This window comes from Magallana gigas, chromosome 8 (assembly GCF_963853765.1).
Source record: "Magallana gigas chromosome 8, xbMagGiga1.1, whole genome shotgun sequence".
Classification (NCBI taxonomy): Eukaryota; Metazoa; Mollusca; class Bivalvia; order Ostreida; family Ostreidae; genus Magallana; species Magallana gigas.
Genome location: NC_088860.1, coordinates 32,162,024 through 32,187,908, shown reverse-complemented (window position 1 = coordinate 32,187,908; position 25,885 = coordinate 32,162,024). Strand labels below are relative to the sequence as shown.

The 25,885-nt window shown below is 31.6% G+C and overlaps 1 protein-coding gene across 1 annotated transcript in view; it reads left to right on the top strand.

Moving 5' to 3' along the window:
- LOC136270946 (ankyrin repeat domain-containing protein 17-like) overlaps window positions 1-25,885 on the top strand; it is a 57,289-nt gene that overhangs the window by 8,116 nt on the left and 23,288 nt on the right. Inside the window, exons 2-10 of the mRNA XM_066069965.1 lie at window positions 181-370; window positions 455-565; window positions 1,488-1,545; window positions 1,856-2,076; window positions 3,519-3,626; window positions 3,785-3,904; window positions 4,551-4,670; window positions 7,127-7,231; window positions 7,362-7,511. Coding sequence (XP_065926037.1) covers window positions 181-370; window positions 455-565; window positions 1,488-1,545; window positions 1,856-2,076; window positions 3,519-3,626; window positions 3,785-3,904; window positions 4,551-4,670; window positions 7,127-7,231; window positions 7,362-7,511 — 1,183 coding nt within the window. The remainder of the gene's footprint in view (window positions 1-180; window positions 371-454; window positions 566-1,487; window positions 1,546-1,855; window positions 2,077-3,518; window positions 3,627-3,784; window positions 3,905-4,550; window positions 4,671-7,126; window positions 7,232-7,361; window positions 7,512-25,885) is intronic.

Genomic DNA, 25,885 nt, shown 5'->3' with positions numbered 1-25,885 from the left:
CTGTAGGTGTTACCCTTTTAAACTTTTGAAATATCTTACACAAAATACTTGTATGACTTTTTTAAACAAAGTTAAATTATACTATAAGAGAAGCAAAGAGAGGCGTAAAGAAAATGCAGAGTTCATTAACGTTTAGTGATCAGACCATATTCAATTTTGATCATTTCATGTGACTTTCAGAGAGAGCTAGATGGTTATAAGTTCCCAGTATACTCCACACCATTTTGTCCCAGAAATGAATCAGAGTGGAACAAGAGATCGACAGCTCTCAATTGTAACGTGACTAATGGATACACGTGTTTACCGAATCAGCAGTTAACAGAGCTGTTGGAGTTTTGCTACACAGAGCCTCGAATAAGAATAGAAGAAGGTAAACAATAACAAACCAATATTTTAAAATTTTAATGTAGAAATAGTAAATGAATATAGATAGTTTCTCTTGATTTGATTTTAGGTACATGTTTATATTTGGTCAAACGCGTTTCAAAAGTCAACGGACACAGTTGCCAAAAGTTCACATATGGGTGTCACAATACCTCTTTTATCAGCGACAGAATTTATGAATGTAAGTAATATTAAATTTGTAACTAACATAAAAAAGAGCAATTGAAGATAGCTTCCAAAAGTATTTTAGAATGGCATTTTTACCTGTAAGTTAAACATCATTGTTTTATAGTTTTTGTGTCATGTTTTATTCTTTGTTACAGATGATACACGATAGTCTCGTTAGAATACTAGTATTAGATTTTATTTGTAGCATAGAATAAGAACACATAATTATATTTGTAATTTTCAGGACACTGCCATCGTAAAATGTTCATTCAAACCATACATTATTGACAATTACCTCTATCTTATAAATATTGAACGAAATAATTCCTCATTGCAAAACAGGATTATTATTGATGTTGTTTTTAAATATTGACATTAGTAAAATCGACATGTTTTAAACAGAAAGGAATGACAGTGATTTCTCGCACAATCATCGGTGTGAAATCGGGTTGTCCATTATGAGAAAGTAGTTTGAGATTTTTCTGGCTTACACTATATATTTCTACACCACTGTAAATTGTCAACATGTAATGCTGTAAGGAAACAATAAATGATGGAATAAGCTAATTAATTATTTGTTTTGCATAATTGATAATTTAAAAATATATCAATTTTCATTGAAGAAAATTATTGTATGCTCTCTTAATTCTTAAATTGTACTATTTGTAGCACACGGAGGGATAAACCGAAAGTAAACTTTTAAATTCCATACCAGAAAGTCAGATATACTGTAGTGTTTTGACGTAAAATAATGAAAAGTATTAATAATAATTCATTATATATACTCATGTGGGATAGAGAAAATCCATCTTCGGGCCAAGATTCATGGTCTAGGACTCGGCCTCGTCTTAGACCGTGAATCTTGCCCCGAGATGAAATTTCACTATCCCTCAATCGTAATAATGAATGATTCTATTAGTGTTGGACATTTACAGACCCGGCTTGCATTTCTCTTGGTAATGGATGTTTCCTTGCAGAACCTTCTTGTAAAAGGTAAGGTATTTGAGATCAAATTTTGATAAGACCTGGTTTAAATCATCCTGGATGAAAATCCTGTTACATGTATCATTAACTAAAATCTATCTATAAAAGTTGCAGCGCTGTAAGACTTTTCTGTTTATAATATATTCCTTAATTGGTCCATTGACGTGTCTATTAATATTAGTTTGATATGACTGTTGTCAAGTAATAAAAATGTTTAACCATCTCCTTAAAATAACCGATAAGAAACACTTCTAAGAATGAAAATGGGAAAAAGTCATCTTCATTTCTTCTATAATGAATATAGTTTTAATATGTACAGTGACAACTTTTTTAACCTTCATGAGAATGGATCTGTGAACATTAAAGAAGACAGCACAATAACGCATACTTACCCTCAACAATCAACAGAACAGATACATACAGAAAACACCTCCACGAACGACAAGGAGAAAGATACATTGACTGCAATACTTCTAGGAACAATCATTCCCATATGCGTGTTATTAGTGCTGTGCAGCTGCTATGTATTCCATAAAAGAAGTAAGATTGATTTTATTGTCCTGTGTATTTTATAATCCCGCAGTAAAATTGAGTAATATATTTGAGTCGAAAAGTATACTGCATTCTAGCTCTTCATGTTTTTTATTATTAATTTTATTATAAGCTGAAGCAATTCCGTATACATGTACTAGGGTAAGAAAGTACAATGTACATACTTATTCGAGGGGTTGGGATGAGGAAACAAGGCTTAAAATTGTAAAACAAGTTTTAAATGATGAATCTTCAGTGTTATTACCTATTTCAAATAAAAACATTTATTGGTTAGAATATGTATAAAACACATTTTTTTTTATTATACTAAAGTTAAATTAAAGAGGTATGGTCACGATTTTGGTCAAAATTCATTTTCCGTTCTTAATGTTTACAATTCTTCAGTATGACATTTCTAATAGTAAAACAAGATTTGCGAGTAAACAATGTCCAGGTCGTGTTTTTGTTAGCATTTTGAAAATTGAAACGAAAATTTCAGGTTATGACCAAAAATTAATGTGACAAATACTATGTTTATTTATATTCAAAACGATTTAGCAGGTAGAAAAAATTAGAAAGATCCAATGTAGCCTTTGGGCCTTTTGTTTTTCCTTAGTAATAAATATGTCCAACATCTTAATCGTTTAGTCGTATCAAACTTGTGTAAAACCTATGTAATAATCTTTTCGTACCTCCTTCATCCAATATTGCTCTATATTTACCAAAATAATGTCTGTAAGCATGGTCTTTGCAGTGAATTTGAATTAAGATTCTATTTAAAGTCGTAGTAATTCTTTGTGTAAAATCTTTGTCTATACCGCTTTGCCTATTACTAAGCCCATTACTGCCCGCAACGACTATGGCGTATATAGCGGTAATAAGGGTCTGTCACTGGCTTTTGGAGTCTGCCCCAGCTTGTCGTTTGTTCTTTTATTTCGGGTTCCACTCTCCGTCGCCAAGTAACTTTTATGCCTTCCGTTTCCCCTCTGGTGTCCAGATATATAGTGCATGTTAAATAAAGAATGTGCAATGATCCTGAATTAAATTTCGTAGTCAGATGTTAAATTAAAAGCAAAGGATCTATAACATGATTTTCGACCGAATATTAAATAGGGATCAACTGCGATTGTGACTATCTCAGTGATATCTAGTAAAAATGGTTAACAAGTCCCTCATATATTAAAAACTAACGTAGTTTTATATATTCTTATTTTTTTTGCTATATTTTGGTGCTATCTTGTTTTTTGAGCAAAAGAGATGTTATAGTACATCTCATTTATTCCAATGGGGATTTCAACCAAATGATCAAGATAAACAAATCTTATTAATAACGAGTACCCCATGTGTTGCGTTTTGCAGTATCATTATTCATTTTTAATTTGTATTAGTTATTTTCTATAACAATTAGTAGTAAGATGATAATAAAAACCAATACTACATTTTTACGTCAGAATTTCAAATCTGCAAAAGACATGGTGACGTGGAAAGCTCAGAAAAAGAAAAACTTGCACAATCTACAGAACAACATGAACTTAATTATATTAATACAATTGATGCAGGTAAGTTTGCAATATCTAATGTTTCTGATTTATATCTACGTTTTACCGTTTTCCGTGGTTTACCTTTTCATTATAAACTATCAATAATGGTTGAAATCACGCTTTTGAAATGTAAATGTCAGAATTTTCGTTTTTTAAACAAAAACATGTTTTTGTAGTTCATGAAGATGAAGAGATCGAAACGTTAATTCATGAAAGTCAACATTCTGATGAGAATTCTGATCGCCATGAAGTAGAAATGCTTACACCAAATAAAAACAATATTTGCCAAAGTACATGTATGAATGCGTTTTTTTATTACTTATTTAATTTATTACTGACCGTCTACAGAAATATGTCAGTTTATTTAAGTTCTAAGCTTTGCACGGAATTGGATTTTGAAAAGTAAACGTTAATTAAAATTATGTTAAATATTATTTATTGAATTTAGAAGACTTAAACGAAGATTGGCATGCATAAAGCACACATTGACTCAGGAATGAATATAATAGATATTTTAAAATCAAATAATTTAAGCAGGCTATAAAATCCATGCAAATATTCTAAATTTTAAAATACGGTGCATGACAGAGTTTTGAAGAAATGTAAATTTGACTAAACTGTAAATGGGAAGTTCTTGAAGTTTGTTTTGTTGAAAAAATATTTATTCATGTAAATGTTCTTACAGTATTACATAAATTGTGTTTATAGCAAAATAGTTCTCAAGTAATTAAGCTTTGCATAGGAATTATTTAGAGTTGCTTCTTTGTTCTTTGCTTTTTTTAAAGAGGAGAATTTTTGAAATATATTGGTATTAAGTTGAATGGTTTGCTTTTCAAATAAACAACATACATTTATACTATAAATGAAATAAATGAGGGCAAACATGCTTATTTTTTTATTGCAAAATAAAACTTCAATTTTATGTTAACTTTACTACTTTAGCACCAGAACATTCGGTACATAACAGAAATGGTAAAGAAAGTTTAACAGAAGAGACACTTGCACAATCTTTTGAAATCAATCAACTTACTCCAATGAAAATTGCTGCTCCATTAAAGGAAGGTATGTATGAAACATTAATGACTTTAAATCTTCCATTTTCTATATTTATCATAACTTACTAATACCCCTTTGTTTTGACTCTCCCTTTTTCTTGACAAATATCATCACGTTCATTCTGATCCGTTAATGTTTAATGATTTTCTTCAATTCTAGAATCTGTTATCTATAGAAGGAAAAGTACTTTAGAAAATGAAGATAAAAAATTGAATCAATTAATTAATGAGCAACATACTGATGGGAATGCAGAAAGCCATGACGCGAAAATGTTTACACTAAACTAAACTTTTTTAATTTATACATTTTTAAAGAATTTTTAAACTTTTATAGACACCACATGTGTTCAAGTTCACTCTGTTATAAAATCACTACTAATCAATAGTTCAAACTATAAATATTTGTTTGATTTCTTTAAATTATCAATTTCCATGTCAAATTTTAGCAAAACAATTAGGAAAATGATCATTTCTGTTTTGGGCCTTATATTTAAAACAAATGGCATGTGACATGGGTCACAAATAAAATAAATGAACATTTTAAGTCTCCATCCTTATATCCAAGAGGTATTTGAATGATTGACATTACTATTATTTCAGGTGCCAACCTCCTTTAGATCATATAATTGATAAAAAGTGTATAATTTGTGACAAACAGAAACATTAATGTAATACACGAAATAAACAAAGCGAATAACAAATATACGTTGATGTTTACGCAATTCAAAATCCACCGCGTACGAATTAATATCACACAGGTAAGTATATTATTTTGTTCATAAGAATTTCGATTTTTTTTATATCAGATGAATAATCAATTTCAAGATCTTTGATATATTTCCAGTTCTTATATTAATACATCAATATTTATTTTTTAATTCTAAATCAAATTAGATACATATGAGAGTGATTTTAATAGAATGGAGAATTGAATCGAATTATAGGGAAAATGTTGTCATTTATATAAATATAAAATGGAAAAATATGCGATTATATGAACTTGGTCTAGTATTATGCATCATATATTATATATATATATATATATATATATATTATGTCCAGAGTAACGTAATTGTTATTTTAAAAAAGTCTGAAGATTGAATGAAAGCGCTAACGTTTTACTCTGTGTTGTCTTTCGTTTTTCAAATTTTCTATATATATATATATATATATTTTTTTTTTTTCAAATTTTCTATATATATATATATATATTCTTTTTTTTTTTTTTTTTTTTTTTTTTTTACACAAGACTAAAAAGTTCCCCTCCTCGCTAATAATTACTGTATTTTATGAATTTATCAAATTATCAATCACAAATAAACGAATTAAGGTTGCGTTTGACAGTTCATCATTAAAATGATAATTTTAGTTTTTATTTTTTTTTTATTTTAACGCTTGACAATTTATTTTAAAGCAATAAATTGAAAGAAACTGTTCTTGCAAAAGTTTGTAACAAAAAAATATACTAAAAATTTCAATATGCTTTCTTCTTTAAGTAACAGTAGGATAATCACTTCCGAGGTGTTCCGAACAAATAGTTGATCTTGCGTTCACAATGTATTCACCGTTCACCTTACGCTCCTGTTTGCCCCCTGTTTGCGTTCTGTGTGTGCTCTGTGTTCATCTTTCTTATTCACTCACCCAGAGAGAACCATCTAATAGTATTAATGCAGTGTCATCAGCATATCGATATATCAAGTATTCAATATCATAAATGTATAGCGTTCTACCTTATATGATTTTATTACCTTTTATACCTCCAGCAAACAAGTTCTGCAGGTATAAAGGAATCATCTCCGTCTGTCTGTCTGTCTACGCAATCGGCTTCGAACAATCACAATAATTGAATAAGAAGCATTCAGGACAGCACATAATGTGTTTACTATGCCATGATAGTTTCGTATGAGTCTGTATACATGTATGAAGGGACATTATTTTGCTGCACTTGAATAAAGATTTAAGCAATGAAAGGATTCAATATTTAATAATCAAACTTTTTTATGTGTGTAAGGATTCATTGCACATGGAAAGTTCCATATTACTTCTGTTATTAAATATAACCAAGTGAATAGATTACACTCGAAGGATTAAGGTCTCTTCATTTTGTGACTGATGAGTATCGTGTTTTGAAAAATAATTCTTTCAATGTTCAGCAGTAAACTCTTTAAGGTGTAAACATATACTTACTCCTAACTGATAATGATAAATGAAGTCTTAAGAATGATTCTTTCTTAACAAACTCCATACTTTTAATGCAGTAACTAAGCAATGCCTTCCAAGTAATCATAGCTTTCATGTGGAAAAAATATTTGAAATTGGTGAATGACTGCCTTATAAAAGAAAAATGACCAATTCTACTTTAGTTGATATTGAAATGTGCAAAAATGTTACTTTGTTTTACAATATCAAAATTCAAGATTTATAACGTTTGAACAGCGAGCTTTAATGTTTATTTTTTAACAGCAGAAATTCAGGAGTGCACAAGAAATGGCGAAGAAGGATTGAACGTTTTAACGCCTACGCAATCTTTAGAAAATTATCAACTTAACACTGCTTTGATTAAGGAAGGTATGCATTAAATTTTATAGACTAATGTGTCTCTTAGTTGCCCCTTTCAAACATTTTCTTATTGTTGACCATAAAAAGCCCAGTTTCGTTTTTTCCCACAAATTGATGTTTTTTTCTCCTTTAATTTTAGCATTTTGTACGTATAAAAAGATCAATGCTATACACCGTAATGAAGACGAAAAAGTCAAACTACTCTTTGATCATAATCAAATTATTGGCAAAAATGGAGAAAACCATGAAGAGGAAATGCTGAACAAAAATAAGAATATGATATACCAAGGTATGAATGCAAATCACAAAAAACGCTTAGTGAATTTAATTGAAATACAGTTGAACTTCGATATCTCGAATACTGATATCTCGAATACAATAAATGTAAAAGTAAATTGTAAGCCCCAAACACTTATTTTTTAAGTTTTTAAACATTACCATCTAGTTAGAGACAACTAAGTTTTAACTATTTATTTTGACTATAACGTAGCTTTAATTATTTTTTTTTTTTTTACAAAATGCATTGTATGAACAAATACATGTACAGTGACTACAACTATTTGAACATGAACATATGTTTTACTGTTGTTTTTGATTCAGAGGCCCTTAACATTAAAAATTTAAAGTCGACTAAATATTACACTTCTCATACATGGGGCCCTATAAACACTTTAAAGCAAAGAATTGATGTCATCCCTGTTAACTCTAGAGTACAAAAAATCATTTTTCTCTGGAATCCGTTTGAGTTCTTGTTTAGGTTGGAAATTACATGTAGGAGCACTGTATCTTAAAGTAAAGAATTGTGAAATATTCTAAATATTGAAACTCCAAGTAGCACACTGGCGACAAAAATCGTTTTTCATATTTACTCATCTTTTCATTTTCGTTTTTAACAGGTGGTTCTGTCGGTGAACACCAACTTTTCAAAGAATATGCCGTAGGCTAGGTCTAGAAATATTTTTTGAATAGTACTACCAGTTGTAACCCTCAAAATTATTTTATAGTCATACAGACACATTTAGCTTAATTCACAATTTTAATTTTTGTTTATTATATCTTCACAATTTGAAGAATTCCACGCATTTCTTTAAGTATGTTTTATTTTCAATAGATTTGTCATACTTTTCAAAATGTCAATGGAAAATTATTCAGAAGCATTTTACATGCTGTTATAAGGAAATCAAGAAATATTATAACATTTAAGGTAGTCCTATACTCGGCACTAAATGGGCTCAATCATTAAAAGCTTAGCTTTTAATAATAAATATACATTCTAGCAATACATATACAAAAGAAAATATGTATGTTTACATACTAGTTTGTTTGTTATCACCTCTGAGACGGGTGTACCCCCTTGCGAAAATTATTGACAATTATGAAATTTGCCAGACGTTCGTTTTTCCTATAAATAATTACCAATTTTGGGAAAATTAGAACTGAAGATACAAAATAGAATATAAATTTATATTTAAGTCATATCTCATCAATAATTTTGCGCAAATTTTTGTAAGTAAGTACATTTTATGGACCTGATGTATCAAAACAGAATACAAAAAATGCAATTCTAGTATCGCGTTTGGTAATTTTTTTACTATTTTATGGACTCAAACTTAAATTCATGGTGTTTATTCTATAGATTGACATCTTAGAAAAAAGATTTGGTTAAATAAATTACATGTTGACGGATTACTTTTCACGCTATAAGCGCTAAACCAAGTAGACCCTGACGAAAAGTTCCGTAAAAATCACATTTCGCTACAGTTTTCTGCCTAGATTTGTCAACAATGTTAGATATCATTTAAACATTAATTAATTGACGATTGATTAAATTCGAAATCGCTTCTGTCTCTTAATTTAAACCGGTTTTAGTAAAAGAAAAAGGAAAAATTGGGGGGGGGTGTCAAAACAAAGAAGATATAAGCATACCTGAGATCCTGGTTAATCAGAAACTTCGTTTTTCATTTTACTTTAACAGAATCGAGTTTCTCAGCATTAATCATTTCTATCTCTCATAGAATACATATAATACCGTTCTAATTGTTTATTATTGCCATTGTTTACAACAGCGATGTAGAGCAAAATCAATACCGGCTATCTAAAACGCTTTGTAAAAATCGAACCAATATTGTAAAATCCGTATTATGACGTAGTGCGATACTCGGACTACTTAAAAGGTCATCTATTGCTGTCTGTTTTCGTCTATCGTGACGCACCGGCTCCGTGCGTTTACTTTTAACATTTTAATCTCTTGTCTGAAACAAGCTTTGATTTAGTTTGATGTGTAGCATCTAGAGGGAAATAAACATTTATGTTATGAAATGCAGGACCCCCTACCCAGAACTGTTCTGTAAAATCTGTGACAAAAATAACATGATGCGATGCAAACTCAGAAAAAATTAATATAAATCGTCTTCTCTACAAATGGGCATTCAAAAGAGAAACGAAACACATGGTTATGTTGAGCAGGATTACCTCTACCAAAACACTTTAAGGCGGTGCCAATATTCGCTTGCCATTTATAGGATTGATCAACCCGATGTAGTTCTGTAGTCAGTCAGTAACAAACCTAGTATTTGTTTAGTTTTCCCGAGGGCTATCAAGTGATATATACATTTATTCACAAAAAGCAAAACTCTACGGAAACCAATGTAACAATTGCATAACACCTCGTCCAATTTGATCATTAAAACACAGTCTTCAAAATTATCAATTTCACCTTTTAAATACTCTTTGAAAATCCTCGCTTCATTCATGTTAACTTTCAATGTTTTGTTGTCATTCAATTTTAAACGTTTCAAAGGGAAACTACTCTAATATTAAAGAATTTCAAAGGGCAACTACTCCAAAAAGTTTAAGATATTACGGCATGCGGTTTCTGTATTAAATAAAATGAAATGTCGAAATAAGCATCTAATAGCACCGATATAATTTCTTACCGAACGAACATAGAGATAAACTAGAGCAAAGCTCGTTGCAAAGCAACGAGTGGGTCTTCCGTTAATGTCGGATGTAAAGCTGGAAGTTCCTGTAAGAAGCAGAGCTCTTAAACCAATAACATGAGTAACTAAAATAAAAAGATGAAAAAAATAGAATTATTCCTGGTACGACGTAACAAAATACGAATGATTTTAAGTACGACTTAACAAAAACCTTTTTATTTCAAGAACGACTAAACAAAAAAATCCGAATGTGTTCAAGTACGACTAAATTATTATTGTTGGTACGAGTTAACTTTAATTTGAACATTACTCTATTTTTTAAACCAAGAACACGGAAACAAAATTTCCGGAAAAATCAAATTTTAAACCCCGATATCTTCATAATGCATCGTCCGATTTTCAAACGGATTTCAGATTCGGGTTCAGCATAACCAACTCTACAAACTTCATAAACGTTTCAAATTGAAACAAAAAAATCGAAAATTTTAAAACACTTCCGGTTTGGACCGGAAGTGACGGAAACTAAATTCCAGCCTTACGTCCAAATAAAAACGATCAATGCTTCAACACAGAAAATTCCAAGTCTCTATCTTGAAGCGTTTTTGAAAAATGCCCTTGACAAAATCACTTTTTTAAAATTTAAAAATTGACGTAACGTAAAAACGGAAGTGACGTTGAAGTTAAAAATTTAACATTTTTGAGGAACGAGATAATGCTTCATAATTCGTGAAAGTTTAATGTTAATCCGTTGAAAACTTTTTGAGATATTCAGCTTTAAGAAAAATAAATAAAAAGAATATTAACTAGAGCAAAGGTCGTTGCAAAGCAACGAGTGGGTTTTCGGTTAATGTCGAAAGTAACGCTAGAAGTACCTCTAAGAAGCAGAGTTCTTAATCTAGTAAAAAAAGTAACTTAAATACAAAAAATTAAAAAAAAAATCGAATGAATCATGGTACGTCTTAACAAAATCCGAAGGTATTAAGTATGAATTAACAAAAAACCTTTACCATTTCAAGAACGACTTAACAAAAAATCCGAATGTGTTTAAGTACGACTTAACAAATTCAAATAAACTACATTTAAGGTACAATTTAACTTTACCTTGAACATATATCTATTTTCTTAATCCAGAATGTAAAATTAAAATTTCTGTTAAAATCAATTTTTTAACGCTTATATCCCGCATTCAATCGTCCGAATTAGAACTGGATTTCAGTTTTAAATTGAGGTTGATAAGCTTTTTATTAGCATTTATGATTAATGACAAAAAATTGCTCCGGAAATAGTTAAGCTTTTGAGCCTTCCTGGCCCCTAACTTGAGGGACCAGCCATATTTTTGATATCAAATAAAAGGTCTCGTAAATATAAACATATTTTGCTTAATAAGTGTTCAAGAATTGTTGACCGTTCAAGTTATATCTGAAACACTGTGTTTAAGGGGCCGAACCCTTAAACTCCTTAACAGGGCCACCAACAAAATTTTTTGTTTAAAACACAATTCTGAGCAACTTTTTCTCTACATTGCTTTTCAAAGTGTTGACCTTTCGTACTGTGTGCTTGTTGCATCATCAATTGTCAGAAACTTATTGATGTATAGTTTTTCTTTATTATACCTCTGTAAATATTTTCTATATAAAATTACTATGAACCAAACAACATTGAAATGGTGAACATTTCAAAGGGCCCCGCTGATGTTTTTTCAGAGAATTTTGCTTTGACCTTGACCTATTACTTGAAATTTTTCCAGCTGGCATAGAACTTCTAATTCAATTTCATTCCCCCTAACATACAGGCATTTTTGTGCAATCTGACTAAGATTAAGCATATCTGGGAAATAATCAACAGTTTTAAACTAATTTTAAAAAGATCTGCTATGACCTTCACATTGACTTGGTTCAAGGTCATTGCACGCCATTAACCAATAAGCTCTGTTTAGGCAAAACATTAGTCAAATAGGGGCTAAAAGGAGAGTTTATATATGCTCTTAAAATATATGGATTTTTGCGTTATCTGCTATGACCTTGACATTTGATCTACAAATATCATTCGAGGTCATTGCATATCCTTTGATCAAAGGCATCATTTGGGTGAAGTATGAGCCTGATTGGAGCAAAGGGAGAGAAGATATACTGCGGACAAGGATTTTTTAAAATATAATTCTGCTATGACCTTCACAGTTTACCTTGAAAAAAGGTTCAAGGTCACTACACACCCTTTACTCAAAAGCTCTGCTTATGTGAAGTCTTAGCCAAATAGGGGTTAGTGGAAAGTATATAGGCTCTGAAAAAAGGATTGTTGCATGATCCGATATGATCTTCACTCTTTACCTAGAAATTTCATTCAAGGTCACTGCACATCGTTTAACCATAGAGACACTCTGTGAGTATTGGCCAGATTGGACCAAGGGGAGAGAAGAAATGCCCCAGACAAGGATTTTATATATATATATATATATATATATATATATAATTCTGCTATGACCTTAACCTTATACCTAAAAACATGGTTCAAGGTCAATGCACATCCTTTACCCAAAGGAACCCTGTGGATGAGGTATGAGCCAGATTGGGCCAAGGGGAGAGAAGCTATGCCCCGGTCAAGCAATCTCGGATGGACAGACGGACAAACTGATCACTAGAAGGCGCCCACATAAACATGCTTTTTTATCTAATTTGAAATAGTATCCATGCTATATGCCCATGGTGAATAGTCATCAAAACCATTCATCAGCAGAATTCGATTTCCGTCCTTTTTAAACTAGGAACACCTCTGACCTAATCAGATAGCTGCATTAAATACAAAGTTTGATAACTCTAATTTGTTTATCATCAAGAAATTCTGTATCGCTGACAAATAAAGTTTTCTTTGGTATAATAAAATACCAATTAACTGACTATTCGGACAATAGCAAGTTTATTGTCCGACTCCACAGCAAGTATTTCCCTTGGCTTTGCCTCATGAAATAGTTGCTGTCTTGGGGCCGTTGGGGGACAATAAATTTGCTAATGTCTTCATACCCAGTAAATAGGTATATGATATTCCATCCACCTATATTTTGTGTTATATAACCTGTGTTTGTAACCTTCAATTTCACCGTGTAAAGTGAACACAACAGTCATAGCCGCAAGTTTCACAATTTATTTATTTACTGCCTTTCATGTACTTAAAATTAGGGGCCTTAATACTGCTTACCAATTCCAACAATTATAATGATAACTAACTAATGATAATCATTAAAATTCATTTCATGAATCTACGCAACACTGATAAACCTTCAAGTACAGTCACTCTCAATTTTACAAAAATATTGACGGTACTTTATCCGAAGCTGTTCCTTGTACCTTTAACTTAGTACACTAACATTTTATGAAAAGACGGTTTGTCTTAGAATAAGAAAGCTAATGCAATTCTGAGAAAAAGAATACCACATATTGCCAATTCCATTGGGGTTTAATAAAAATATGGACATTTAAGTGAACCCACCATTTCCAATTTCCTTTAGTAAACACAGATTTATAGGGTTCTCCATAGTAAAACATCTTTACCTGACCTTTTAGAGGTTAATTGTTGTTCAACCACCTTTAAAAAGAAACCTTATTCAATACAACATACATCTACATGATATAATCATGATAAAAAGCTTCACTTCACTTAGAAATCCCCTTACATGTATACCCCCCCCCCCCATCTTTTGATTTTCATAAAAAGTAATGGTTCGAAATGTTTTACCTAATTTTATGAAACTTGTGGCAATTTCCTTGTGTCATTTCTCACACATATTTGAAAACAATCATCAATGATTCTAAAATTTGATCTTTATTTGTTTATTGTATGATTTGTACCATTTTAAATAATAGACAGCTGTCCTGCTTGTGATTTCTTGTTTTTACAAAAGTAAGCTAACAATCATTTTTAGTGAATATCTAATCTATTCTGATCTAGTCTCCTTCTAACCATGCTAAAACAGTAAGTTACAACCTACAAGTTAGACATCTGCCTTAAATTCAAACACACCCAGGTAGCTGGAGACAGATCGAGTTGGTTTCCATGAAAAATGTTCAAATTTGACTTGTTTTTCTACTTTTTTTTTTGCATATATACCTTAGAAAGGTAGAAATAGGTTGTTTCTTGTTCATTCAAAAGTAATTATCATAGCAGATGTTATTTCAAAGTCAAATGTACATTTACATATCCTACATGTAATCTTAATGCAGACAATTGGATGGGGGGGGGGATTTTTCAATTATGTAAACACATCTTAATATCTTTTTAAAATAAGAAATAAAGGAAACATAATTGCATACTTTTTTTGAAAAACAAATTTTCACAGCAATTATGAATTCTTTAAACAGCCTTAAATTTGTTTTTCATAATTTCTTATCAAACACAAACCACAACATGGCATGATGCTTTCTTAAAGTTCCATTATTGTTCTTGCATTATCCTATTTAATTTGAATTACCGGTAAATAGTCTGTAGAACACAAGGAATATGCATGTGGATAGAGGTGACAATTTAACCTCAAGAGCTGACCCACAACAATCAACAGGTAAAAGCCATGTGGTGCCATGTGGTAACAAGAGTCCGTTTTGAGCTGAAATAAAAAAAAGAATTAGCTGTGTTTACATACATGTACTAGTAATAGCTGTGTTTACAGTAACAAATGCTTAGTATTTCTGGAAAAAATACACTGACCATGCAGTGTAATAAGTATAACATAACATTTAGGCAGTACAAGATCAAAAATGTGCATATCAAGTCATAAAATAATATTTAAAAAATTTCTTAGGTATAGACACTTATCAAATTGAGAGAGAGAGTTTATTACTTGTAGTGCAACAGTCAATATTTCAATTTGTAAATTACAAAGGAATATTACCCATCCGAACAGCATCAAAGTACATGTACTAGCTTCTGGTATACCATGTTTTATCAATTCTACTGGGTTTTTTTTTTTGCAAATAAATTTAGCAAGGGTTTTTGTTTCTTTTCTTATAAATTACATGTTTTAAAAACAATACTATGTGTAATAAGCATAAAACATGTATGAGTAAACTTAATAAAGAATTTTTAATAGATTATTTTTCACAGAATGTGGTACATTACATGTATGTCAATCTTTATGAAACTAGCGTATATTTCGTGCGCCATAAATTGCAAGTTTTTTGTAAATATCATTTACTTGCATGGTAGCTATATATTGTCTAACCCAAATTTTCTTCATAAAGCTACAGCTGTATGTATCACATGTATGTTTTCTCACAAGTATGTGCATTTTAAAAAAATATCCAAATTCCAACAGTTGAAAGTAACTCGATGAATTTTTCATTCTCCGATAAGTTCATTGTGTTTTGTCCGTGCATATATTATTAGTCTGATGCAACAACAGCCAATCAGTGGTAAGCTAAATCCACTAATAAGAAACTTTGTGGTTGAGGAGCGGGTAAATTGTTTATGCATAATGTAGCTGACACTGACTTGAATGCGACGCTGTCAAGAAAACCACACCAAATAATATCAAGAAACATAAATATTCACTTAAATGTATTGTGTTGTAAAGTTAACGTTTTTAACACTTATTGCATCTTGCAAAACATGTGATGACTCTTAATAATCTGTTATACATGTATATCTGATATATATGTACAAGATGGGAGAAATAATGACGGAACAGACTGGGATTCGAACCTGGCCCTCTGAATCTCTCGTCAAGTTCATTGTGTTTTGTGCGTGCAAATATTATAAGTCTGCTGCAACAGCAGCCAATCAGCGGTAAGCTGAATCCACTAATAAGAAAGTTTGTGGTTTAGGAGCTGGTAAAATTGTTTATGCATAATGTAGCTGACACTGACTTGAATGCGATGCTGTCAAGAACACCACACCAAATAATATCAAGAGACATAACTAAGTAAAGGTTTTAATACAATTATTGTATCTTGCAAAACATGTGATGACTCTTATAATCATCTGTAATATATCTGATATATATGTACAAGATGGGAGAAATAATGACAGAACAGACTGGGATTCGAACCTTGCCCTCTGAATCTCTCGTCAAGTGCTCTACCAACTGAGCTACATGTATCTGGCACCGGTATTCAAACCAGTCTGACCGTCACATTGCCCCCCCTTTAAATGATTTTCACCCTCAAAGATCACCCCTGGCTCTTCCCCTGGCAGGAGTTAACCTGTCAGTTCCAGGGGTTGGTTACAACACCAATATTGTATAGGGATGGAACAATCCACCGATGCACCGGTGCATCACGGTATTTATTTTGACGACATTTGGATCGTTACATTTACCATTATTACATTACGATACCTATGGGAACTTTTTTTTATTTTCCAAAAATATCTGAGCTTCATATATCGGCTATTTTTAGTCTGCGCGCCTAATATGAAAGTACAATGATGGCGGAAAACCTCGTAAAGTTGTCAAACCTGTTAGGAAGCTAAATCTGGAGTGTGGACAACTTTTGGATTACTTTTTAATGAAAAAGTAGTGTATATGAGACTTAAGTAATTTGTTAATTGTGCAACGCTCATTTTAAATATATCAAAATAACTTTGGACATGCGGTAATACATCGACAGATTGAATAAATTTTTAACCCTTATTCATGTTTTCATTTAGTTGCAACGTATCGTGATATGTATCGTATTGCATCTCATGTATCGTGATATGTACCGAATCGGCTAAGTACAGAATCGTCCAAGCCTTAATATTGTAACAGGATGGGAGAAATAATGAAGGACCAAACCAGGAATTAAACCTGGGCCCCCTGAATCTCTAGTCAGGTGCTCTACCAACTAAACACTGGTATTTAAACCGGTCTGACCATCACATTTATAAAAAGTTATTTTAAACAATGGTGTTCAATAAAAAATAACACTTGCAACCTTCAGTTTTTGTCTGTAATTAATCAATATTGGCGTGCGATCAGTTATCGTCGAGTACCATTTTTCATCAGTGCATTGTTACGTCATTTTATCAACACATAAAGTTATATACGAAAATATGATGTAACATTGCACGAGCGAGAAATGGTCCTCGACAAGAACTGCTGGCATGCCAGTACTGCCAGTAGTCAGATTAAAAAAAGAGAATATAAATGAAAAATTACATTTAAAACATTAACAAGGACAATTCAAGTACACATCAAAACTGCTAAACAAGAAAAAATATGTGAACTGGTAAAGTGGTACGCATAGTTCTAACTTGTAACCTACATGTACAAGTACGTGTACCGGGTACCCGTTGGTCTGCTAAACCTCTCTAATGATACATTGATCGGCATCATAAAAATATTAAAGACTTTTTAGTCATGTTTTAACTCTGAAGTCTGAAGTATACAATTTTATTTACTTGATGTTACATGTATGTCTACAGGGTATTTATGTCTACATTTGGAGTCTTCCGCACAAGAATATGATCATATGTTTCTAATTAGACCCTGCTTTGAATTTTGGGTTGAAAATTCACAATCTGATTTTTTTTCAATAGATAAATTCGGTCATCCTTTCCAGTCACCCATGAACCTCGAGCAAGTCTAAACATCCAGTAAACAAAGTAAAAATTACTCGTTAGTAAACAAACACCCACACCATAACAAAAACATCTAACTCTGTAATTCTTATAAAATTCTTAACCCAGCAGATGTTAAATCATCAAGATATATTTGTAAATTCATATGTGATGCACATAACATAAGAAAATCTATGTACAGTACCAACTACATGTATATTTGTGTACTGTATGTATGACTTTCGCCACATGTGGATTTTCTCAATAAATAGAATTGTAATTTACACAAAATTCTGGTAAAAAGGAAAAAAACCAAAAAACAAGTGAAAGGTAAAACATTTGGGATTCAATTCTGTTAAAAGGATTTATATTGTCTGGACTAGAAAAAAACCATACATCAGTGACAGTGTGCACGTACTTACATGTACATCTATAGACTAAATGTTAACCAGTTAACATGCTGACATTTTAACCACTATAGACAAGAAACTTTAAAAGGAATAAAAAGCATCACCTTCTTCAGTAACATCCACATAAATCACACACTTTAATGTCCATCTTTTCCCCTTTATTACTCGTAGCTTATCAACGGCTGATCAATGGAAACATAAACATCCGTCGACATGGTCGACAGAAGTGTGGCTGTCAGAATTTCCTCGTAAAGATTCACACGAAAATATATCCCTCCTTATACAAATATGTAGTATTGTTCCCTGTGCATGTTCATATGTTTCACAGTAACTTAAAAATGCATATGTACACCGAAAAATGCACAACTTATCTTCTGCATTACGCTCTCTCTTTTCTACAATGCCGTTCGTTACTGTTTACATTCGCCGGTTACAAACAGGAGGGCCGCGACAAACATTGCAAACATTTGTTCTGCGTGGCCGATTAGAACGTTTAAAATAAGTAGTTGAATTCATAAATGATATAGCCTAGATGAAAAAAAAATGAAATTGAATCACAACAATTTATCTTAGACGCAACACAATGTAATGCAGTAAATGCCTGGGCCTTAAAACGGCATTTGTTCGCTTGTTTGTCTATGTAGACAAATTGACTCGTTCATGTACGATTCACACATATTTGTTTTATGAAATTTGAAAAAAATAGGGCACAGAACTTTTTAAATTTGATACCAAATGACATTATTTAATATATTAACAATAACTGAATTAATTTTTTTTCATAAAATGATAACGATTTTTGCTATCAGAAAAATACGTGTATGAGCTGCTGACCCCTAATTATAGGGGCCAGCCCTTTTTTCTTAATTTTAAATGAAAGCTCTCGTTATTCTAAACAACTTTTGTTCTATATGTATTAACAAAATATTTTTAGTTTAAAGGTTATTATACAAAAAGCAACACAATTTCAGACCCCCCCCCAAAACCTTAAACTTTACCGGCAAATAGCTTAAAAACTAAAAAACATTTTGCCAAACTATTCATGCCAGCAAAACTATAAAATGTTACCAACAATTCTGCTAAATTTCATGCAACTATCTGTTGTAGTTCCCGAGATCAACTCTGGACAAAAAACCCCCCAATTTTCAATTAAAGGGCAATAATTCATAACCGGAAGTAAATTTTAAAAATTTGAAAAACAGGTCTCTAGACCTTAACATTGTCTACATGCCCTGAAAGTTTCATAACAATCAGACAACAAATGTACGAGAAATGGCCTGCACAAAATTTTCGGTAAAAAAAAAATAATAACTAGATCTCGTTACGAGTAACGAGTAGGTCTTCCGTCCGATTTTGTTTTTATATGATACGATGAAATATCGATATTCTCTGCCAAATAAATGTGCGATCTTGGTGAATCTAGGTTTTTTGTCTCGAGACCGGAAACGGACGAACAAAAGAGGTTTATGAAAATAAAAGCTGGGGTTTTTTTTACATTTGTCTAGAGTACACCACTGTTAATCATGGAAGATGAAATACCAAAGATAATCAGTTAAACTTGTGAAAAAAATGAATTGTTTGAACTCTTCTGGTGAGTACTGGAAGTGACGATTGACAAAAGAAAACCCGTTAAACATATCTTCAATCGATTGTCTATCATTTATGAAAGTTCGTGTCTCAATCACTTACAGTGACTAAAATCTCGCTGGTATCAATTTTGTAAAAAGGCTAGGTACCTAAGATATCTGATATAACTGACCGGAAATAGAATATCTTTGCTTATTTAACATATATAAGATCGTGTAATAATATACCGGTATTCAGTCCATGTAAAAAAATAGAGAAAACATATTTTAAGTACTTCCGGTGACGACCGGAAGTGACGACAATTCAAACAAAAAATGTAAACATGGATACATACTTAGGGCTATCATCCCACAAAGTTTGGTTGTTCAAGTCATTACCGTTTTTGAGATCTTGTGGAGTCATTGTTTTTTGTTTTTTTTTTTTGGGGGGGGGGTGTTGTGTCTCTTGACAGGAAACGGACAAACGGAAATGCTCAGTGAAAATAAAAAGTTAGTATTTTATGAACATTAGACACTCGAACTTTATTGTTTATCAATTTTATTAAAATTGTCAAAGAAAAACAATGAACCTTTCAAACAGCTTGATTTGTTTGAACCCTTCCGGTGAGAACCGGAAGTGACGGTTGACAAAATGAAAACGATTAAACACATTTTCTATTGAATGTCTATTATCTATATAAGTTTCGTGTATTGATCACTTGACTTTCTGAGATCTTGTGGGTAAAACATTTATCAAAAAACGCTCTCTGAGATATTTGAGATATCTCACCGGAAGTCGAGTTTTTTGTTTTTATCTAACATCGGATACATCACATATGTAAGGATTATTACTTATATTTCAATTTCATATGAAACAAATTTAATGCAAAAGAAAAAATAATTTTTAAAGTGCTTCCGGTGACGACCGCAAGTTATGACGGACAAAACAAAATAACTGAAAGACATTTACAACTATAGGTCTATAATCCTACAAAGTGTAAATGCTCAAGTCCTTATCATTTTTGAGATCTGAATGCCACAAGCTTTTTGTCGTGGGACAGGAAACGGACAACAGGAAATGAACTTTGAAAAAATTAAAAATGGATCCTCCAGATATATTTTTTTTCTATCACTCCTAAAAATCTCAATGCATAACAAAATATTTATCGTTTTTAAGTTATTCGTAATAGACTTTACGAATCTCTTGGTCCCTAATTAAAGGGGCCAGCCCCTTTTTCTTGATTTTATTGGAAAGAACTTTTGATTATCTACCACTTTTGTTATATATTATTTAACAAAATGTCAGCTGATAAAAAGATACAGATCAAAACGTATGACAATTTTGAATGAAAATTCGTACCCAATTTTTGTGCCTAGGCGAGCTCCATGAAATGGCGCCACTGGCGTAAAACAATATAATAGTGCATAACTTCAAACTATAGACTACCTATCCTGAAAATATCGTATTCATATCTTTCTGAGATCAGCTCTGCACAAAATAGGTTGTAAAAAGATAGAAAATCCGCCGTAACTCGGTACCGGAAGTGACATTTTCGAAATTTCAGAAAACGTCTAGAATTATGACCTCTGGCAATCATCTGTGAAAAAATGGTCAAAATCGGCTGAATAGTTTCTGAGAAATCGCGTGCACAAAATTTGTGGAAAAAAATAATAAAAGAAACAGTACGAAAACAATAAAGTTTTCCGTTGGAAACGGAAGACCTTAATAAGAAACAGTAGAATAACAGAATAACATAACATTTTCAACGGAAAACCCTAAAAAAAAACAATAGAATAACAAAAGGATCTTCCGTTTAAAACGGAAGACCATAATAACTAGAGCAAAGCTCGTTGCAAAGCAACGAGTGGGTCTTCCATTAATGTCGGAAGTAAAGCTGGAAGTTCCTGTAAGAAGCAGAGCTCTTAAACCAATAACAAGAGTAACTAAAATAGAAAGATGAAAAAAAATCGAATATTCCTGTACGACTTAACAAAAACCTTTCCGATTTTAAGAACGACTTAACAAAAAAAATCCGAATGTATTCAGGTACGACTTAGCAATTATTTTTGGTACGAGTAAATTTTACTTTGAACATTACGCTATTTTTTAAACCAAGGACGCGGAATCAAACTTTCCGGAAAAATCATTTTTAAACCCCGATATCTCTGTAATGCATCGTCCGATTTTCAAACGAATTTCAGTTTCGTAAGCAGCATGATCAACTCTACAAACTTCATAAACATTTAAAATTGAAACGAAAATTCGAAAATTTTAAAACACTTCCGGTTTGGACCGGAAGTGACGAAAACTAAATTCCAGCCTTATTTCCAAATAAAAACGATCAATGCTTCAACACAGAAAATTCCAAGTCTCTATCTTGAAGCGTTTTTGAAAAACGCCCTGGACAAAATCACTTTTTTTAAATTTAAAAATTGACGTAACGTAAAAACAGAAGTGACGTTGTAGTTAAAAATTTAAAATCTTTGAGGCACAATAATGCTACATAATCCCTGAAAGTTTCATGTAAATCCGTTGAAAACTTTTTGAGATATTAAGCTTTAAAAAAGTCAGAAAAATAAAGAAAAAGAAAAAGAACTAGAGAAAAGCTCGTTGCAAAGCAACGAGTGGGTCTTCCGTTAATGTCGGAAGTAATGCTGGAAGTTCCTGTAAGAAGCAGAGCTCTTTAACCAATAACAAGAGTAACTAAAATAAAAAGATGAAAAAAATCGAATTATTCCTGGTACGACTTAACAAAATACGAATGATTTTAAGTACGACTTAACAACAACTTTTCTTTAATAATAATAAGAAGAAAAGTGAAAAAGAAACCGAAGAATAATAGAAGGGTCTTCCGCTGAAGACGGAAGACCCTAAAAAAGTGAAAAAGAAACATTACAATAATAGAAGGGTCTTCCGCTGAAGACGGAAGACCCTAACAATAGAATAACAAGAGGGTCTTCCGTTGGAAACGAAAGACCCTAATAATAACTAGACACGATCTCGTTGCGAGTAACGAGGAGGTCTTCCGTCAAATTTTTAGAAGAAAATATGACATCATCGACTTTGATTTTAGACAACAAAACATGATATGGAAAAGGGAGTGAAGTACTAATGCTTTATTGTATCGCTTTTTATAAGTTCTATTACACTGCTTTTTAAATACCTGCATTTCTTCCAATTAAGATTGAATTAACTTGTTTACATCTAATCCCTCAAAACCCTAATTGGGTAACGAAAGAGAAAATCAATATATTGTTAGGATATATAAACGTATTATACGAAATCTAGCTTTAAAAACCTTTCACAAAATGGCTCTCATTAAAGGGCTTTAGATGAAAAATTTTAGAGCCCTTTGATCCCCTAATTTAAGGGGCCAGTCCCTTTTTCTTAAAATCAAATGAAAGGATATTTAATTCTGAACACATTTTGTAAACAAGTGTTTAGAAATTCGTTACTGTTCTGGAGATATATCAGAAAGAAGGTTTTAGGAGCCGATCCCTTATCTCCTTATAGGGGCCGTTTGCGGAAATTTTGAAGGTTGCATATTGTGAAGAATTGCAGACGTTTAGGCCCCAACGTGTTTAGGCCCCAAGACGGTTAGGCCCCAGGTAAGATGTTTAGGTCCCAAGATGTTTAGGCCCCAAGATGTTAAGGCACCTGTTGTTTAAAATAATAACTGATAGTTAAAAATACATGGCTTTTAAGCACTTTGGAGCCAATAAATGTAATATACTTTAATTTGTAGTAAACTAACAATCGTTACGCAAACATGGCGTTGTTTACTTTATATACAAGTTCTTGAAAAACTTTTATCACGAAAAACATTATGCTATAAACTTGCATGCACACGCTATCAATGATAGAATCATCCAGCATGGTTATGTGTCCGTGCTTTAAATCAGTTAATACCGTGATCAAATCATACTATCATCACAAAGAAAGAACTATATATGATAAGAATTAAATTTGGCCCCCATAATTCATCATTTTTTAAAGTGTTTCGGTTACAATAAAATGTTATGTTATAATTTAGAAGAGTTCATATAAAATATATTTTTCACATATTTGTTTGATTTATTTGCACTCACTTGCAGTATATGACGTCAGAAGTGACGATATTTCCAAAATTCAATCAAAATCAGTCGAAATTGACTTTTTTCTCATCTTTTTACGAATGGGAAATATAGAGCGCATGCTTAAACCAGAACAAATTTTTTGTCACTTATTAGTCTTCGCTAGATACATCTCTGGTTAAAATATTTTGTTGGTTCAAGCATGCGCTCTATGTTTCCTGAAAGAAAAACTTCTTGAAAACAAGCTTTTTTATGCTAAAATGCAAAAATGGCGGGAAAAGGCTGTTTTTACAATGCCGTTTTTCTAAATTGTGGGCACTTGAATCAAAATGAACATTAATTTAAAACATCACATATATATCTATACAAAGAAAACAAAGAATTACAGTAAAATAATGATATTCCTTTTAGGGGGCCATTTTAGGCCCATACCATATATAGTCCTTTACGAACAAATGTTATATAAGGGGAAGTATTTCATTATTGATATTTCAAGAAAAGAAAGCAATTTATTGTATTTTTTTCTATTATTGGAATTATACAACACTTGAATGTCATAAAACTGTTCAGTAAGCTTACATGTATTTATGGCAACTTATTTTATACATAATATTTTTACGAACCCTTATATATCCCAAAAGAATTCACCTACTTATTACCCAAATACAAGTGAAATGTTATTTCTGTGATCATATTTGTACAATTAAAGGATATATCTCCCAAAATTATGTAATTTTTCTGCCAATGAAGCTTAACTTGTATTTGACATGTCTTCTTTTGGAGACCCGTCTCTTCATGGTTTACTTCTTAAGTGAGGTGTGAAACCCTCATTGTATTACTAGAAGATCTCTTCATTATCTTCTCCTAACTAGCACCTATCTAGAGAGGGAGCAGGATACGGTGGGGGTGTTGTTTTAACAATTTAATTCATGTCATACACAAAGTAAATGAAAGTATTTACCGTTTCTTTGATCTCTAATTAGAAAATTCAGTTCAGTTATTCAGTTCTTTATTAACTTTAAGCTATACAGCTCATCAGTACAATCAATATAAACAATATACACGTACAAGTAGGTTAACAGGAGAATGTGGCAGAAGTGTACATACTATGATATCAACATCTAATTTGCATTAAGTAAATGTCTTCTTAATTTCAAACCAAAGTGAATAAATTTACCCAGATTACATAGTTCCTTTATATTTTCAACATTAAAAAGTTGCAGAAGTTTACACATTGAAGGTTTTTTCCAGTAATAAGGCTTAATGTATTTTTTGCGATAGCCGTCGTATATGGGACATATTAAAATAAAATGAAATTCGTCTTCAATAGAATTTGAACATAAAAAACAGTTTCTATTGTGTCTTTCAATATTATAAAATTGACCTGTTTCTATCGACAATTGATGTGAAGACAACCTGAATCTGGAAATACACTTTTGATATTTGTTTGGAATAGGTTTCCTTAAATAAAATTGTAAATTATGGGTTGCAATTAGGTATTTGAAAAAAGAGCATTTACTAGAAATATCTAGTTGAGAAAAAATATACTGTGTAGCTTGGTCAAAAATACGTTGCTTAACAACAATGAGATCTGCAGCTGTTATTTTTTGTTTTCCCCACAATTCAAACATACCCAGATTGCATAAAAAAATCTTTAACATGATACAACCAGTTTTTTGCATTATGTTTTTCGACACAGTCATATAGTGTATAATAGCAATGTTGAATAATACAATTATTATGGTACAGTATTTTTTTTCCAGAACTCAACTATGTTGAACATTCTTTGGTACAGCAGAGGACAGCGTTCTAATTCAGAATAAACTGCTACATTACAAGTTGACCTTTTAACTCCCAAGATATGTTTCCAAAAATCAAGATGAGGTTTCTCAATATTAGGTGCTTTGAGTGAACCCCATACCTCAGAAGCATAGTTAATGACACTGCCAACAAAACAAACACACAATGTTAGCATAGTATTATGATTAAAACACATGTTTCTAATACTTTTTTTCAATACAAATAATGCCTTAATTAATTCCTGCCTTGCTCAGCAAGTTGTTTCTCAGCTTTAGAAAATTTATTATTGTAGTAAAAAAATAATGCCAAGATAAGCAAACTGATCTACAATGTCAAGTGGTTTACCATAAA